Source organism: Monodon monoceros, unplaced genomic scaffold, assembly GCF_005190385.1.
Source record: "Monodon monoceros isolate NGI ecotype Baffin Bay Population unplaced genomic scaffold, NGI_Narwhal_1 Super_Scaffold_18, whole genome shotgun sequence".
Lineage (NCBI taxonomy): Eukaryota > Metazoa > Chordata > Mammalia > Artiodactyla > Monodontidae > Monodon > Monodon monoceros.
In genome coordinates this window covers 156,362,487-156,379,826 of record NW_021703774.1, presented here as the reverse complement: position 1 = coordinate 156,379,826, position 17,340 = coordinate 156,362,487, and the positions used below count along the sequence as shown (strand labels likewise).

Below are 17,340 nucleotides of genomic sequence, written 5' to 3'. Positions count from 1 at the left end.
CAGTATACTCTTGTAAGGTTGGTTGCGAAACTTAGAGATGGTAAATATTCAAGGGCAGCAGGTGGGGCCTTATTAATTGATGGCGGTTATTTTCCCTGGCAGCAGGGTCTAATAGAAACCAGACTGGGAGTCAGGAGTCCTAAATCCATTACTCTCATATTCTTGGGCATGTGAAGTACTGTCTCTAGTCAGACTAGATGATCTCTAAGGACTCCTTTCAGCTTTAATATCCTGTGCTTTTTAAAAATGAAAGTAATAGGGAATTCTCTGGCGGTCCAGTGGTTAGGACTCAACGCTTTCACTGCCACGGCCCGGGTTCAATCCCTGGTTGGGGAACTAAGATCCCTCAATTCGCGTGGCACGGCTGAAAAAAGAGAAAGAAAGTATAAATGCTTGTTTAAAAAAAAATGAAAAAGGACAGCGGAAGACCTCAGCTTCCCTGTATGCAGTTCATTCCTGAGGTAACACTTGTGACTGTTTGTGTCCTTTCCATTGTTTTCTGTGTATTTTAAATATATACAGGTATGTTAAATATACATATTATATTATGATTTAATGTACTAAATATTATAATTTATATATGTAAATATATATAATACATATGGTATGCATGCATATGTGTGTGTGTGTATAAACATACACACATATATTGTTACATACCCTGGAACCTAGAATACATACTGCGTTATGACTTGATCCTTTTTCGCTCATTTTGAGCACTTTTTCTTGTTAGTACTTAAAGATATAATTTTTTTTTAATTAATATTTATTTTTGGCTGCATTGTGTCCCCGTTGCTGTGTGCGGGCTTTCTCCAGCTGCGGCTCTTGCGCTGTAGGCACGCGGGTTTCAGTAGTTGTGGCGCACGGGCTTCGTTGCTCCGCGGCATGTGGGATCTTCCCGGACCAGGGCTTGAACCCGTGTCCCCTGCATTGGCAGGCGGATTCCCAACCACTGGCGCCCCCAGGGAAGCCCTAATTAATGTTTTTTAATCTATTAAGTTATCCCCTAATGATTACAGGCCATGATTTTTTAAAGCAAATATACACATACAATGTTGAGTTTTTATTTTATTCATTTATTTTTTTTAGGAAAAGAAGAAAAAGAAACATAGAGACAGGAAGTCATCTGACTCTGACAGCTCAGACTCTGAGAGTGATACAGGCAAGAGGGCAAGGCACACGTCAAAAGACAGCAAGGCAGCAAAGAAGAAGAAAAAGAAGAAGAAGCACAAGAAGAAGCACAAGGAGTGAGAGTGGAAAGAGTGGAGGGGGTGGTGGAGAGAAGGAACCACGAGCCTTGTGCCTTGAAGCGCTGGCTCCTGGAAAGACTCAGTAGTGAGAATATGGCCTTCCACCCCGTTGACTTCTCTCCCATGGGAGATGGCTTCCCCTCCTGCCACAGGCAGGTTTGGGAGATATCAAAAGTATCTGCCTGAATGAGTTGTTTTCTTATCACTCCAGTCCCTTTGCAAGTGACCCCTGCAGCTGACCCATTCATTTACCCAACTTCCTTCATTCAGCAGAAGGTCCTATTACCCTCTTCCCAGCTGCCACTGCCAGAGCCAGAGTCCAGGCTAGAGCCACAGGTACTGCTGTGGAGGTGAGTCTGGCTGTAGTTGGAGAACAGAGTGATTGGCTCCTCCCTGTTGGCCTTCCTTGGGCTGATTGGTGGGTGACCTCTGCTGCATCCAGCACAGGGGCAGAGGGAGACTGGCAGCACTAGGGAGAACATGGGAAGAAGTGGTGCTCACTTTCTCCATCCCCCTAACATGATTCTACTATGTTAGAAGTGACAGCCAGCGGTCACAGCCAGAAAACCATTGTTTGCAGTGACTGAGCTTGTGTGTGACGTTCCGCCCGATCACTGAACCAGACAGCTCAAGCCAAGACATTGCTTTACTTTTATTTACTACAATGTGAATCAGTTGGTTCCATTTCAGGTCTCTGCTTAAATTCCTGGCCCTAAATGGAAGTGTGCTTGGTTTTAAACTTACTGAGAGTCCTTATTGGTATAATCCCTCTTCCTGTAACTTACAGACTTAAAAGTCACTGAGGCTGCATTAGGTGACAGAAAAACATTTAACATGTTACCTTAGACCTTGGAGAGCCGCCCAGCTAAGGTACAGCGCCAGAGGCACTAGCAAGTCACAGCCTTCTTAGATCACTTATAAGCCCTCACTTCTGTAATGATCAGATGACCTCTCCCCCAGGGCTGATTAGAGAACCAGTAAGAATTTGAACCATGAGTAATGGCCTAGCACATAGGCAGATGCTCAGCAGTCGTCTTCGCCAGTGGGCATTTTCTCCCACTACCACTGGCACAAGCCTGGATCCTGTGTTCTGGAAAGAGAGAGACCACAGCATTCCACAGAGAAGAGCAACTGTCCAGACCCAAAGGCATTCAGTGCAGGATGGACCTGAGGTGACAGTTCAGAAGCCCCACCACTGAGTGATTATTCCAGGTTGGACTAGCTCATTTGGCCATAGGGAGGGGACAGTGTAAAGGGAAGTTGTAGGTACAGCTGTTTTATTTTTTGTACGTGTAAGGTGATCAGCTATCACTGTCCCTGAGACTGTCCATTGCAGTCTCTCATCCAGTGCTTCTTCCTGAGTGGCAGTCGTTTATGCCTACTCTCTGACACACACAGAAACTGAGACTCCCAGAATCATGTCACCAAAAGCAAAAAGGCAACTGGGTGGCCTAGGTGCTGCTTTATTGACCTCAGAGCACCCTTTGGGTGCAGTTAAAAAAACAAACATACACAATGAGAACAGAACTGGTGCCACCTGACCCCAGGAGAATTTCCCCAATCAAGGTGGATTTATACAAAATGCCAAAGGAAAAAAATGAGTCAATCTGGTGCTGAGTCCAGGAGTAGCCAACTGGCAGAGGAGGAGTTGTTGAGGGAGTGAGCAGGTCATGCCCCTTTCTCGTAAGTGCGAGTGCAAACTGCATTGCAGTGGGTGAGTGTCTGGAAGAAAAGACAGAGTCAGGTTAGGGCAGGAGTGTGGACACAGAAGGTATTGGGAATACTCTCCACTCTGATGGGGAGAGCCCTCTACCTTCATGCTAAAAATTTTCATTTACTGCCTACCTACTACGTGCCAGGCATTTTCCTAATGCTTACACCAAGTCTTCTTTTTTTTTGGCCATGTCATGTGGTTTGCGGGATCTTAGTTCCCCAACCAGGGATTGAACCCGGGTCACAGCAGTGAAAGCACCAAGTCCTAACCACTGGACCACCAGGAAGTTCCCCTAAGTCTTTAAGTTAGGCATTGTAATTCCTCTTGTAGAGATTTGGGGAAATGAGCTTTCAGGAAGGAAGTAACTTGGTCAAGATCCCAGTGTTTCTCTTTCCCTTGTACCACTCCTCTCCCTTCATCTTTAGTGCCTAAGATGGTGCCTGGCACATAGTAGACCAACAGGTGAATAAAAATGTCCAGAGGCTCTTGGGAAAGGACTTTACTAGGCCACCAACTCTCCGTTCTTTCCCTAACTTAGGGTAGTGCCAGGGCCAGAGGCCTGAACCCCCAGCATCCTGCCTGGCATCATAGAGCCAGGCCCGTGGTTTCACCATAGCTTAACTGCCCAGTGAGTATTTGGTGCTGTGTATCACATTCCCACCAGAGCTAGGTAACTCATTATTAACTCTGCAGGGCCCCCTGCCCCGTGTAAGTGCAAGAATGCAGTGACCAGGTTACACTGACCCAAGAAGGTCTGCAGTGAAGATGCTGAGGCGAAAACCTGAGGCCCTACAGAATAAGGAGGCAGAGATCACGGGTGGCTGCTGTCTCCACCCCTGGGGGTGTTCAGTCAAGGCTACATTCTTCAAGTGAAGTCCCCAAGTTTGTCCCTAAACAGACAGATCTGCCAGCTTGTTTGTCATTTCCAACCCAGGCCTTAGGTACTTGTAGTAGGCCAGGCATGGAAAGCTCTGAGAGGAGGTGAGCCTGGAATGAAGTAGAAATGACTGTGCTGTCAGTTGGGGCCCCACCGATCACCAGCCTGTCCCTGCCCAAAGGCTTGGGAGATGGGAGCCTCTCCTATGGGCCTGGAATCAGATTTGGCCAAGCTTTCTACCTCTCCCTGGGGCAAGGCAATGCGGCGGCAATGCAGAGGATGAAACTAAGGCCATGGAGTGCGCCTACTGTAGTGGTCCCACACCAGTGATGCTCTGTGCTCTGCATCCACTGTCTCCTTCAGACTTCCCAGCAGCCCTACAAGGTTAGTGTTATTAACACCCACTTTACAGTTGGACTTGGAGAAGGTGACTTGTCCAAAGTCATGCACCCTATAAGCTGAGATCTAAACCAAGTCCAAAGCCACTACATAGAAAATTCCTACCTAATACCACCCAGGCCTGCCTCCACCCTCCATTGTTCCAGCTTCCATTGGTCCCACTGATGGCCTTGGCTTTTCACAATAGGCTTGGCTGAAGGGGCAGTAGAAACGAATTGGGTGAGGCTCCAGAGTTATCCATCTTACCAGGATGAGTTTCCCAGCAACTACTTCCCGCACAAGTGTTGTCTCTTGTCCGTTCCACTTCTGCACGTGGACAAGTTTGCCTCCATCCAGCGTCACAATGGACTGTGGAAAGAGGGTAGAGGCCTGAGCTGAGATCTGAGCTAGGATTGAGGGGCAGGAAGGGGTCTGGTCACTGGGGCCACAAAGGACCCAGCCTCTAACCCAAACTATTGACAATGCTAGGATCAAAGATCAGGCAGCCCACCTCCAACCTAGCCCCATAGGATGTCTAGTTCACCACTGCTGCTTGGCCGGGGGAGGGGCCTTCAGCTGTTGGGCGAGTAGGGAGAGGCAGATAGTACAGTGGAGAGGAGCAGCCTGGCTCTGAGAAGTGCCACCAGCCTTCAGGATGGGCACTTATCCCATACTCTAGGTGATGCCCACAGCCCAGTCTCACTAAGATGCAGAGTGGGGGGACCAGCCTAATGCCTGTGAAAGACTGGTGAGGAGGAGTAATCCTGAGACTCTCCGGCCAAGTGGTGATCACACATAATGTCTAAAAGACCCTTGGGGACGGGAGGTATTGGAAAATTGGACCCTGCCCTGTATTCCTACTCCTCTTGGTCCATATCAAGTGACCCCCTTGAGGTGACGAGTGGGCAGCAACCGCCAGGTCCTGGGCCTGCGGGCCCTTGGAGTGTTCCACAGCCCTGGTCAAATGTCCACTTAATCGTATGGGTTCTGCCAGCCTGCATCAGCTGGCTCTCATTTGGCAACTCTCCCAGGTCTCTCTTCTCTAGAAATTTGGGGGCTCTAAGCCAGGCTAGGGTACCCTGACTGACCAGGGTTCAGTAGAAGAGTCTGCAAAGGCTGTATGTGCTTTGGGGCCAGTGGGTCGGTGGGTGTGCACCCTTACCACCACCTTCCTCCTCATTCTCATTCCCCTAGCTTTTTGTCCATTCAGAGCAGGTTATGTTTAGCCTAGGCATCCCAGAGAACTACTGTTGTGTTTAACTGGGGTTCTTGCCCTTCAAGAAGGTAGGCTAGTTCAAGGAGGTAAAGGCATGTGGTAGGGCAGGCACCTCTCTCCAAGGTAGGCTGCCATCTTTGGGTACCATCCCATCTCTGCTGCCAGCTTCCTGTATGATCCTGGGCTGGGCTCCAGCTTCCTCCACAGGGAGGAGATTAGACCCTCTCCTCTCCTTGGGAGCAGCTGTGAGGAAGAAGAAACAGCTGAGGAGCTGAATGGAAAGGTCTGGTGGAAAGGTACCGCTATAGGTACACCCTGTTGAGGGCAAAACCCCTTAGTTCTCTCTCTTCCATGCCTGGCTCAGTGGCTGGAAGGCCTGAGGCAAGCTGCCAAGACAGCCACCACCGGATGACAAGTCGACTTCTAAGACTGGGGGCAGATGTACTCTCCCTCCCCAGAAGGAGAGGGGCTAAGGCTTGGTGAGAAGACACTATAAACACACCAAAGACAATGCTCTATCCAGAATATAGTTTTTCCTGCCTGTAGGCTGGCAGCATTGGAAATGGTTTCTCAGGGTCACTGGCCAAGCCCTGGAAGTGGAGGCTGGAGAAGAGGAAGCATCTGAGTAGGTCTCAACCTCTTGTCCCCAGCTGTCTCCTTGGCTGCTGAAGGCCAGGATGACCTTTCAGTGGAGGACCTTGACTTCTGGGCATCGTTCCTAAAGCACCTGAGGTCACAGCCATGTCCACATAAGCCCCATCTATGGAAGGGGAAAGAAAGCCAGAGCTGTTGCATGCCATACACAAGGTCACCCAGCTGGAGCTGGTGTAGACAGTGAGGTCAGACTATCCAGGCTCTGTGCTGCCCGCTCCCAGAGGCAACAGATAGATGCTTCCCAAGATGGGAGGGAGAACAAGATAGGACTAACATGCATTTAGCACTTGGGACATCCCAGCACTGCACAGGTGCTATGGACCTCATTTGCCACTTCAATCCCCCATGACAGCCTACCCCTCAATGTGCAATAATAGGGCGCCACCGTAATCCCTTTCAGGGCCTTCCATTCCCCATGGACCCTTCCTCGACTCACCTTGACCTTCCTGTCATCTGCTGTTGTCTCATCGAACTCCACTCCCAGCTTGAAGCTGACCTCCGTGTTCTTAAAGGTGCTTTGTGTTTTTATGGTGATTGTGTCCCCGTTCACTTCGATGACTGTGGTAGGCTTGGTCACGTTGGCCACCTGCCTGGTAGCAAAACCCACACCTGAGGGCAGAGGGAAGGGTATGAGTATGAGCTGGAGCGAGAGGCAGGGTACAAGGAGCTCAGTGACCAACTCTTAGGCCTGGATGTGGGGAAGGGGGAAAAGAAGGGTGAGAACTTTCAAAGACTTTGCATGGCTGTTAATTCAGTCTTCCCGTTAGCTCTGTGTGGTGAAGAGACATTACTGATCCCATTAGACAGATGAGAAACTTAATGGACAGGCATGTCTCACAGCAAGTCAGTGGCAGAGCTGAGATTAGAATAAGCTACTATTAAGTGCTTTCTGTGTGGTAAAAACTACACGTGTAATCTCATTCAGTCCTTCCAGTCACCCCGAAGGATTGATGCTATTATCTCTATTTTACAGATGCAAAAACTGAGAATGAGTTAAAGCCCAGGGTCACAAATCTGGAATTCAAATCCAGAATGTTCAACTGCAGAGCTCACTGTACGGCTCATCTATAAAGGCTGGAGCGCAAGGCTCCCTTCCAGGGCACCTGAGCAGCTTTCAAGGCACAGGCTGAGGGAGAAAGAAGTAAATGTGGACTTTGCCTTCCAGAGCCTACGGACAAGAATTTTCCACCTTTGAAAGTTTTTACCCTGAGATGCACTGGTGCTCTTGTCCCCCATGTATGGTAACAAAGACATTTTCCAAGCCTCTTAACCATGATCTAGGAGGAGGCAAAAGGGAGTGTTTGTCTCAGTGTGCAGATTTAGGAGAGGCCTAAAGTGGTAGGCAGTTAGGACTCCAATCCAGGCCTCCTGGTCTAAGGCTCTGTGGGAACTCCCCTCCTGACCCAAGCATGGCTTCCCTGAGTGCTGCAAGAGAGTGTGGAACAAAGAGCCCTGCAGGTTGTGGCTTTCCTGAGATCTGTCCTTTTGCCTCCAACCTCCCCCTCTGCTCCGAGCAGCCTCTGCTGAGCTGTCCTCCAAGGGCAGAGGCTGTGGTGAGGTGGTGGGTGGAAAGTCTCCAGATGTGCCTGGCTACATGGGTTGTTTTACTTAATGTTTATTACAGCCCTGAATGGTGGGTTTTATTATCCCCAATTTACAAATAAGGCTTGGAGAGTGAAGTGACTTTTGCCCAAAGTCAAAGGGTTAAGTGGTTGACCTAGATTTGAATTTAGGCTCTAAAACTGTTCACTTTTCCTCCTGGGCCATCCTGCTTCCCAGCATGTACTTCATCTGTGGCCTACGGCCACCAAGTGTGCCTGAGATCACTGGTACTAACTAGGCTGGGCCTCTTTGTCCTCCGAGAACTCTTGGTTTAAAACAAGAGGGGTACAGGCAGCTGTGCTGCTGCTGGCCCACCCTGCCTGGCTACTGAGGGACTTGGCCTTGCCCCCTGTTATCAGAGTGAGTCAGGTCAGTCCCACTCCCCAGCACAGAGCAGGGCCTTGTCACTGCACAAGGAGCTCTGTTTACTTAGGACCTACCCAGAGGTGTGGAGCGTTTGAGGAAGGAAGGCATTGTGGAGTGGGTGAGAGACTCAGCTAAGAGAAAGTTACAGAATTTGGAGTCCTGCGAAGAGATGGGTTCTACTTAGAAACGAAGCTGAAGCTATTTACTGAGAGCTAAGGAAGGTCTTTTCTCCCCCATGGGTATCTCATTTTTTCCATCTAAGGAAGGTCTTTTCTCCCCCATGGGTATCTCATTTTTTCCATCTAAGGAAGGTCTTTTCTCCCCCATGGGTATCTCATTTTTTTCCATCTGTACAACAGCAGGCTAGTTGGATTCTCAGCCCCCTAACCCAGGTTGGGGCAAAATAAGGGAGCAAGGGTGGTAAGGATGGTATGACTCACTTCAGGGACCCAGGTCTTCGGTTCTAAAGTCTGCTGGGAGACACTTGGGAGAGGAACTAGCTATGGGCATTCCACCTTCCCCAACAGCTGCCCAGGGTCCCCTACTTCTCCAAGAATTACTACCTTCCTGGAATCATTGGGCATAATGCTCAGCATAGAGTAGGGGCAGTTGAGCACTTTGGCCTTAAAAGCCAACAGTTGTGGTCCTTATTTCAGGGGTCAGGAACAGGTGGGAGGTGCCTGGAGTGGACCCCCCACCCCTTCTTTGCGTTATCCAGCCCCCCTTCCCTGGGAGGAAGGCATGGAACCTAGCTCAGTCATGAACAACATTCCAGTTTTCCCTATCCTAGCCTGGGGGACCAGGATAATCTCATAGCTGGGGATTCCAGAGAAAGGATATCACCCTCTTTGCCTAGCCCATGTTAGAAGGGGAAGGGCTGAGGTCAACGCTTAGTTAAGCAGTTCTTACCACTCCCACCCCTGGGATCCATAATGGGAACTGCTCTGGGTTGCAGATCTAGAAATCTAGGCTTTCATATCAGCTCTGCTGTGGAATTGATTTGACAACTTTCTACTCTCTCTGGGTCTTGGCTTCTTCAACTGTTGAACCAAGGCACAGGGACCTCCAAAGTCCTCCTCTGCAAGATTCTTTGAATCTTCATTCTCCCCCATCCCAGCACCACAGCCTCCTAGACCAAAGACCCTCCCTGGCTTTACCAGGTCTTGGCTTTGCTCCAGGCCCCTTTGCGGTACCCCTCCACTAGACACCTCCCCAGTGAGCAGTTATCCTTGGGTTGCAGCTGGTGATGGGGCCTCTTGCCCTACCCTACCACTAGGCTGGTTGGTGAGAAAGAGGGCACCCTGCAGCGACAATCCTTTACCCTAACTAACCCAACGTAGAGGATGAGGGGTTGTTGCTAACTGTGCAGGCCCCTGTCTCAGCTCCTCATATCCTGTTCAGGGCTGTTCCCCCTTCCATCTTCTTCCTCCTGGGGATCCCCTACTTTAGGCCATAGGACACTTCCCATCAATCTGCCCCCTTTCACTGTTCAGTCTCCAGTTCTTAGACCACCCATGCTCCTCTTCTTTTCCTCCCTCCCCTCCCGTTTTATCCAAACCCGGCCCCTACCTCCAGATCAGAAGCCTTTCTTCCCCGAAAGCGCCTCCCTGCCCCCACATCGACCGACACAGCTGCCTCCTTGAGCCTCCTTGCCTGGGAATCCCTCTTGCCAAGTTCAGAACATGAAAGCCCCCTCCCCGGAATTCCCTGGCGGTCCAGTGGTTAGGACTCTGCGCTTCCACTGAAGGCGGCAGGGGTTCCATCCCCGGTCGGGGAACCAAGATCCCGCGTGCCGTGTGGCGAGCGCGGAACTGGAAGAAACCCCTCCCAACAGGCCTCGAATGCCCTAGCGCAGGCTGCCACCTTCTCCGCATCCCCGGGTTCCACAACTTTTACCAGGGGGGATGCAGCAGGCGTGCAGGGTAGGTAGCCACAGCTGGAGCGCTGCTCCGACCCGGCACGCGGCCAGCCCATCCCCAGCCCAGCATCCCGAGCCGCCCTCACCGATTGACTTCATGTAGTCATCGAAATTCTTGCTGTCCACTAACTTCCAGGTGCCCACGAAGGCGTCCACCATGGTGAGGCTGGGCTAGGCTGAGAAAGAGACGACAGAGCACGCGTGCAAGGATTCCGCGACCTGCGGCTCCCAGCCCGCGCTGCAGCTTTAAAAAGCCCTTGCATCACGTGACGGGGCGTGTCCCACACCCCGCTCCCGAAATAGGAAGCCCCAGGCAGGCGCTAGCTAGCCTGGGGCTGGCCGCCCATCCCCCAACCCGCCGGGGGGGAGGGGGAAGGGGCACCCGGTGGCGCCCGGCTCGCCTACGTCAGCGCGGGTCCCGGGGGTCCGAGTCCCTGCCCCGGGCTGGTAGGACCTACTTCCTTCCCTGGCCTCAAGGCGCTCTTCAGAATCTAAAAAGAAAACAGTTCGGGGCACGGTGCCCGTGAGCTGGGGCTCACGCCAGGGACATCTTCCCTCCCCTGGTCCCTCCCCGAGCTTGAGGTCAGAACAGAGATGAGAGTCTAGAGGAGAAAGGAAACTTTTGGGCTGATGCCCACGCCGGGAAAGCTCTGGCCGACTCTTCGCGGCGCAAGCATCTCGGTCTTCATTTTACAGGTGACGGGTCCAGGGCTCAGAGGGGGAGTGACAAGGTCGCAGGAAATAAAGAGTGAGTTGGAGTCCAGATGGCGAGCCTGGTCTAGCCGGCCCCAGACCCTGCGCTCTGCCGCCACTCCCCACTGCCCGGTGGAGGGGAGAGTCACCGCGGGCAGCGAGTGCCCTCCGCCTGCTCCGGGCAAAAGCGTGACCCTTCCCGTCGCGCCGCGCCTGCTCCTCACGTGCTCGCCCCTGCCTACGGAATGTCTCCCGCGCTAGCCTTTCCCTCCTGCGGTCCAACTACCCCTCCACCGTGCCAGTGCGCCAGGCTTTTCTGACCTCTACGCACAGCTCCGAGCATTTGCTCCGGTCGGCCGTTGCCTCCTCACCCGCCTTCAGAAATTCTGTCCTTCCAGCCAGCTCTTCAAGGCTCAAGGACAGCTCCCCGTTCTGCCTGACTGCTGCGGCCCCCACCTGCTGCCCTTCTCTGACCTCTGCACACTGGCAGGCAACCGGCACTTTCAGAGACGCAGTCACCTACCTTGTTTGACACTACAATTTTCAAAGCACTTTTAATAACAATCAGATCCACCTTGTATTGCTGTTTATTGCACGCTGAGGGCTTTCAGTGCATTGTCTTATTGAACTTTTAAAACAAAGCCCCTGAAGCAGGTGTTATTATTATCCTTTTTACAGATGAGCATAGATGAAGCTTAGAGGAACCCATTCATTTCTTAATCCAGCAGTTATTAAAGCACCTACTTTGTGCCAGGCCCTGGGCTAGGCTCTGGAAAGACAACCACGAACAAGACACATGCTCATGAAGGAAGACACAAAACATAATGGAGTGGTGCCCAGCTGAACTCGGGCCCGCAGAGGTCCTCACAGAGGGGCCCAGGAGGGGCCCACCAGCTCTGCCACACATGTATCAATACAGAGTGGTGGGCTGCCTCCCTGTACCTCTGTTTCTCCGTGTGGAAGTAGAGAACATCTGCTCCCTTCCCCTAACTTTCTGGGAAGAAGGCCAGGGAGGAAGAGCCCTTTCTCTCCCAAGGTCTTGGTTCTTTTGGACAGGTCCACTTGCCAGAAGACCAAGGGGGCTTATTTCTGCCAAAGCTGCAGGACAGGCCTCCGGGCTGGGCACAGAGCCCTAGTGACCTCACTGCCGGAGCAGGTACAGGGGGAGGAGGGGGATGGGATAGTTTCTAACTCAAGGGCACAACCTTTAGACACAGGGCCTCCTCCTCTCTCAAACGCTGAGTGGCTGGAGAGCCAGGGACCAGAGCTCTCTCCCTACATGGTCTTTATAAAGCAGTGCTGGAGAGCTGGGGCTGGGCTAACAGCTGCTGGCAGATAGATGTGGGTTCCAGTTCTGATTCCAGTGGCTACTAGCCGTGGCTGTGGGCAGCTCACTTAAACCACTCTGAGTCTCAGTTTCATCTCGAAAATGGAGGAAATGACAATATTTACCGTATAGAGGTGTTGGGAGATCAAATGAGATAATGTATTTAAAATGCTGTACAGTGGTTAAGAATCCGCCTGCCAATGCAGGGGACACAATGTTCGAGCCCTGGTCCAGGAAGATCCCACGTGCCGCGGGGCAACTAAGCCCGTGCGCCACAACTGCTGAGCCTGCGCTCTAGAGCCTGCAAGCCACAACTACTGAGTCCGCATGCTACAACTATTGAAGCCCCTGCACCTAGAGCCCCTGCTCCACAACAAGAGAAGCCACCGCAATGGGAAGCCGCACACCACGACAAAGAGAGTAGCCCCTGCTCGCCGCAACTAGAGAAAGCCCGCGTGCAGCAATGAAGACCCAATGCAGCCAAAAATAAATACAATAAATAAATTAAAAAAAATTTTTTTTTAATGCTGAGCAAGGTAGATTGAATAAATGTTTGCTTGCTACTGCTGCTGTTATTATCTCCATGGATAGTGCAGGGCTCCTAAGACCTGGTATCAGCTCTGCCCCTCACCTGCTGGGCCACCCAAGGCAGATTGCTTTGCTTCTCTAATTAGCTTTCTTATTTCTAAGACAGGATTAGAAACCGCTGTGGCTGTGAGGAAGTGGTATAGAGATCTTCAGGGTGGGCTGAGGGGGACGCTGCCAGAAAGTCCTTTTGCTTCCTCTCTGGGGCCCTGCCTAAGTTGAGCAGCATGGTGCTTTGAGGAACTCTAGACAAACCCCAGACCCACTATTCTCGCTGCCCTAACCCCATCTCCCCACCGCGCTCAGACCTGGCTCACCAAAGTTGACGCCTAGCCGCACCCTATCTCCTTTCCACGTGACTTTTATCCTTATCCCTTCTAGGTATTTGCAGCCTTTTCCTCATCCCTCTGATTACCTGCACCCTCCCTGCCCTTTTATGCTCACTACCTTTGGGGAAAGAGGGGCAAGAGGAAGGAATGTGAGCCCTGTCCCTTTTCCTGCCCCCCTTTCTTGCCCTTGGTAGATCCAGATGTGGATTTAACATCTAGCAAGCAGCAAGACCAGTCCCTGCCAAGAGCAGTATCGCCCCAGCCCTCACCCTATAGTGATGTCACTGTACTATGTTTCCACGGCAACCACAGGCTGGAAAGATAGAGGAGAGACGAGTAACCAGGAGAGAGCCAATGAGATGGGCTGGCAGCACCGGATGATCCGTGGGGCCATGGGGAGGCAGGGAGAGGGAGGCCTACTCAGCATGTTCAGCTGTTCCCTGGACCTCCCTGCCATCTGGACGCCTCCACTAGGGGATGTGCTGCTGGAGCGGGGGAGGTATGAGAGGTAGAGGCCAAAGAAACTGAGCTTGGAGGTCCGCTGACCCAGGGACTTGGAAACCTCCCTTTACCCCTTCTGGGGCTAAGTCTATGGATGCTGACCCCCCTCACCCCACTCCCAATACCTGCAACTGGGAGTTTTTCTCTTTGGTTAGTTAAGGGGGTGGGGCTCTCTGTCTCTGCCTGCCAGGGAATCAAGCCTTAGACAGCCCTTCTCGCCACACCCTCCCCCCTCCCTTGGTGCATGTTCTATTCAGAAGCAGTATCTTTGGAAAGAGTCCTGGTTCTAAATCCCAAGCCGGACTTCCCTGGTGGCCAGTGGTTAAGAATCCACCTTCCAATGCAGGGGACGCAGGTTCCATCCCTGGTTGGGGAACTAGGATCCCACATGCGGTGGGGCAACTAAGCCCATGCCCAGCAACTAGAGAGCCTGCTGCTGCAGCTACAGAGCCCGCACGCTCTGGAGCTCATGCGCCACAACGAGAGAGAAGCCCGTGCACCACGGTGAAGGGCCCGCGTGCCTCAACAAAGATCCCGTGTGCCACAACTGAGACCCGACACAGCCAAAAATCAATCAATCAATCAATCCCAAGCCTGCCACTTACTAGCTAGAGACCCAGAGCAAGTGCCTTCCCCCTTCTGAGTCTCCTTTCCTCCCAAATGGAGGTAGGCCATCTACTTCTCCGAATTGTCATGAGGATTGAAAGAGATAACATATGGAAAGCCTAACACACACTAACACTCAATGAATGGTGACCCCTTCTCCCTTCTGGGTCCCCTCCCCAGGGCAGTTGACCCAGCAGTGCCCAAGAATGAGCCAAGTCCCTTTGAGACCCTGAACCAATAGAAGAGGATCCAAATATATCTCCTCCTCACTGACGTCACTGAGTGCCTTCAGATGCTGCAGAGAAGTTTCCTCATCTCTCCCTTTCTCTTCAAATAAATTGAGCGTTCCTATGCCCAGCACTGTGCTGGGCTCAGTGGGGACCCACTGACAGAACAGGAGAGACACAGCCCTGCGCCCCCTGAGCTCACAGTGTGCGGGGATTGCAGCCACAGTGGGTGGAATGGAGTGTTCTTTCTGTCACTAGGAAATCGCTTCCTCTTTCCCCCAGAGTTCTAGATACTGTGGGTCCGAGAGAACAAATGATGGCAAAAGATAGAGGCTTGCTCAACACCGGTTTGCTTCTGCGAAACGGCTGCCTGTGGCAGAATGCTCCCTGGAAGGAGAACAGTGGCTCTCCTTACAGGGAGGCGTGTGGGGTGGGGTGGGTGAGGGCAGCTCCTAGTGAAGGACAGTCACCCCTCCTTCCCAGAACCGGCCGTGCGCCCTGTTGCTGACGGAATCAAGCCCAAACTCTTTAGCCTTGTCTCATGTGTTTCGTTAGACCAATTTATTACTGAAATCCTGCTCCAGGAAGAGTGCCTGGCAGATAGTAGGCATGAATGAATGACTACTGAATATTGAAGGAGTGAATGAGCATATTGAACGTGCAAATGAATGAGTGAGTGAGTGAGTGAGTGAATCCATCTATACCTCCGCAGCTTTAGGGGCTCTGGAGTGAGACTCACTTGGGTTGCAGTCCTGCCCCCGTTACTTACCTCCTAGCTGTGTGACCTCAGGCAAATCATGATCTCTCTGGGTCTCCATTTCTCCATCTGAGAAAAACACAACACAGTCCCCACCCAGCCGACCTCCCAAGGACTCTGGGAAGATAAAGAAGCAGGGTGAGTTTGGGAATGCAGCACAAAGGTTAATTGTCTCTCTTCTCAGCCTACTTCCCTGGCTGCCCCTGACCCTCAGTGCAAGACCCACACCCCTTTCACCACAGCCTCACGGCCCCCGTGCTCTGGCCCCCACCTGCCTCTCCAAGCTCTCTACGCTGCAGCCACTCTGCCCTTTTTGTGCCTTGAAGGGGTGCCGTGTTTCTCGCTTGCTGTCCGCCTAGAATATTCTTCCTTCCCCGGCCCTACTCTTTTAATTAACTCCTGTTCACTTTTCAGCTTTCAAGCTTAGCTCTCCCTTCCAACAGGAAGCCCTGAATCTCCCTGTCATTAGCACTTGTCCTGTTTTCATGGGGTCCATTAGTTTCAGAGTCTGTCTTCCTATTACACCAGAAACCCTGTGAGGGCTCCCCGCTGTGCCCACAGGGCCTGGTGCAGGGCTGGGCATGGATTTGTAGAGGCGACAAATAGTCTCTCTCAGCAAAGAAAGCCACTTGTCCTCATCAGTGTTCTCTCTGTTTGAAAAGTACCCTCCCCCGCCCCTGCCCTTGTCTACTGCTCTCAACTTTCTTCCTGCCAAAGTATCCCATCTCCTGTCCTCTTTCTCATTCCATCCCTGAGGGCCGTTTTCCGGTGTAGAGTGGGGACCCAAGTACTCTCAGGGGAGAATCGCCCTCTGGGCACGTAGGTGGAGCCTGAGTCTCTTTGGGGACAGGGCGGTTCCCAGGAAATAATCAGACCAGATCCCAGACTTGGGGCTGACCCTGGCTCCTTCCCCAAACTACTCCTCTATCAAATGAAAACTTTGCCTCTGAAAAATTACAGATGGTATTGGAATTAAGTAAGGTATAATTAGAAAGGTAAACCTGCGCTTACAAAACAGCACCTCATACCACCCTGAGTTCTGGGTCACGTTCGTGTGCCATGTGATCTGGCACCAAACAGATGGTTCAATGGTCACTCCCTCGAGTACACTTCATTCAGGACTAGCTTGCCTAAGATTCTGGAAAGTTTCAGGTAGCTCCAGGAGGCTCAATGAACCTTGTTGGTGTGGACACGTGACCGCTTGTGTATCCTTAGGTGAGGAGAGCTGGCAAACCATGGCAGGGGGCTTGGCAGGGAGCTGGTGTTGGCCTGAAGCGTCTGGGGCCAGGCGTGTTCCAGGAAGCAGACACAGAGCCAAGGCTGTCAGCCTGGCTTGGGCTTTTTTAGGGGCCTGGGATCTTGGTGTTGGCTGGGTGTCAGTGGCGGGTAGCATCCCCAGGCTCTGTAGTAAACAGAGACACTGGGTAGGAAAAGGAAAGAGTCATCTGCAGGAAGGACTGGGTTGGCTGGGGGACAGCCAGGACTGGAGTCCATGGTGAGAGATTTCCCCTTCTAGGCTTCAGTGGTGGCAAGACCAAGAATTAGAAGGCTGGGATCAGACAGAATCAGCAGGGATGTCGGATGAGCAAGGTTGTCTTCCCAGCAATGGGGTCGTCCAGTGCAGGGGTAAGATGAGCCCAGGGTGGCATCAGGAACCAAGGGCTGGCTCTTCATGTCACCTTCTCCATGTGATGAACCAGTGTATGAGCTGTCGGGGGCAGGGGGCTTGATATGGAAAAACCCCTGGCAGGCAGTTGAGAACTGTGTGAACTTGGCCAGTCAATCTCTGTTCCGGGGTTGTTGGAAGGGACAAACAAGATTGTGGGTGTTGAGAATCTTTGTATGCTATAAAGTGTGGTGCAGAAAATGATCGCTAAGATCGATGCAGCCCTTACCAAGTGCCAAGTGCTGGACTTAACAGTTTTCTGTCTTTCAACTCTTATAATCCTAACAGTAACCCAGTGATGCAGGTACTACTGTCCCCGTCACCCGTTTACACGTGAGAGTGAAGACTCGGACCCGGGCAGACTGGCTCTAGAGTTTGTATGGCTTAACCACTATTCTACATTACCTTTCCCCATGACCATCTTCGCCCTGTCTTGTTCTGCGACCTTGGGCCAGTCTCTTCCCTTCAATGTCCCCAACTCCATGTTGGGGGTTGGGCCAGATGAGCTCTTTAATCCTTCAAGCTTTGGCAGTTGGTGGTTCTGGAAGGGAACTTCCAAGTGGGGAAGAGGGTGAGGTGGGGTGAGAGCGAGGAGAGGACAAATTTTTCCAGCATCTCTGCCCCAACCCAGCCCCTCCTTAGTGGGTAGATTGGCAGGCTCCCCTTTGCCCTAC

At 52.0% G+C, this 17,340-nt stretch overlaps 2 protein-coding genes across 4 annotated transcripts in view; one reads left to right on the top strand and one right to left on the bottom strand.

Moving 5' to 3' along the window:
* The window catches only part of ZCCHC17 (zinc finger CCHC-type containing 17), a 55,064-nt gene extending 53,071 nt beyond the window's left edge, over window positions 1-1,993 (top strand). Inside the window, exon 8 of the mRNA XM_029229053.1 lies at window positions 1,090-1,993. Within this exon, the coding sequence (XP_029084886.1) occupies window positions 1,090-1,251 (162 nt within the window). The 3' untranslated portion in view covers window positions 1,252-1,993. The remainder of the gene's footprint in view (window positions 1-1,089) is intronic.
* A 145-nt stretch (window positions 1,994-2,138) lies between these two features.
* On the bottom strand, window positions 2,139-10,251 carry FABP3 (fatty acid binding protein 3). 3 transcript variants are annotated; one of them, XM_029229055.1, is made up of 4 exons: window positions 6,073-6,515; window positions 5,548-5,678; window positions 4,487-4,588; window positions 2,139-2,972 (listed from the first exon to the last, which is right to left on the bottom strand). In XM_029229055.1, the coding sequence occupies exons 1-4, from the start codon at window positions 6,233-6,235 to the stop codon at window positions 2,919-2,921; spliced, it is 450 nt and encodes a 149-aa protein (XP_029084888.1). In that variant the 5' UTR covers window positions 6,236-6,515; the 3' UTR covers window positions 2,139-2,918. The 3 variants fall into 3 exon arrangements, with proteins under 3 accessions (XP_029084888.1, XP_029084889.1, XP_029084887.1); XM_029229056.1 differs by lacking the exons at window positions 5,548-5,678; window positions 6,073-6,515 and adding exons at window positions 6,526-6,698; window positions 10,062-10,251 and having other exon boundaries at window positions 2,667-2,972; XM_029229054.1 differs by lacking the exons at window positions 2,139-2,972; window positions 5,548-5,678; window positions 6,073-6,515 and adding exons at window positions 6,526-6,698; window positions 10,062-10,251 and having other exon boundaries at window positions 2,979-4,588.
* Window positions 10,252-17,340: the final 7,089 nt, after the last annotated feature.

What these genes read in the sequence shown, in the direction of transcription:
- FABP3 (XM_029229054.1), bottom strand. Translation starts at nt 10,134, where the DNA reads ATGGTGGACGCCTTCGTGGGCACCTGGAAGTTAGTGGACAGCAAGAAT. An exon ending in TGACTACATGAAGTCAATCG is followed by an intron (nt 6,699 to 10,061) that starts GTGAGGGCGGCT and finishes CTCTGCCCTCAG; the next exon opens with GTGTGGGTTTTGCTACCAGG. An exon ending in CAGATGACAGGAAGGTCAAG is followed by an intron (nt 4,589 to 6,525) that starts GTGAGTCGAGGA and finishes CTCTTTCCACAG; the next exon opens with TCCATTGTGACGCTGGATGG.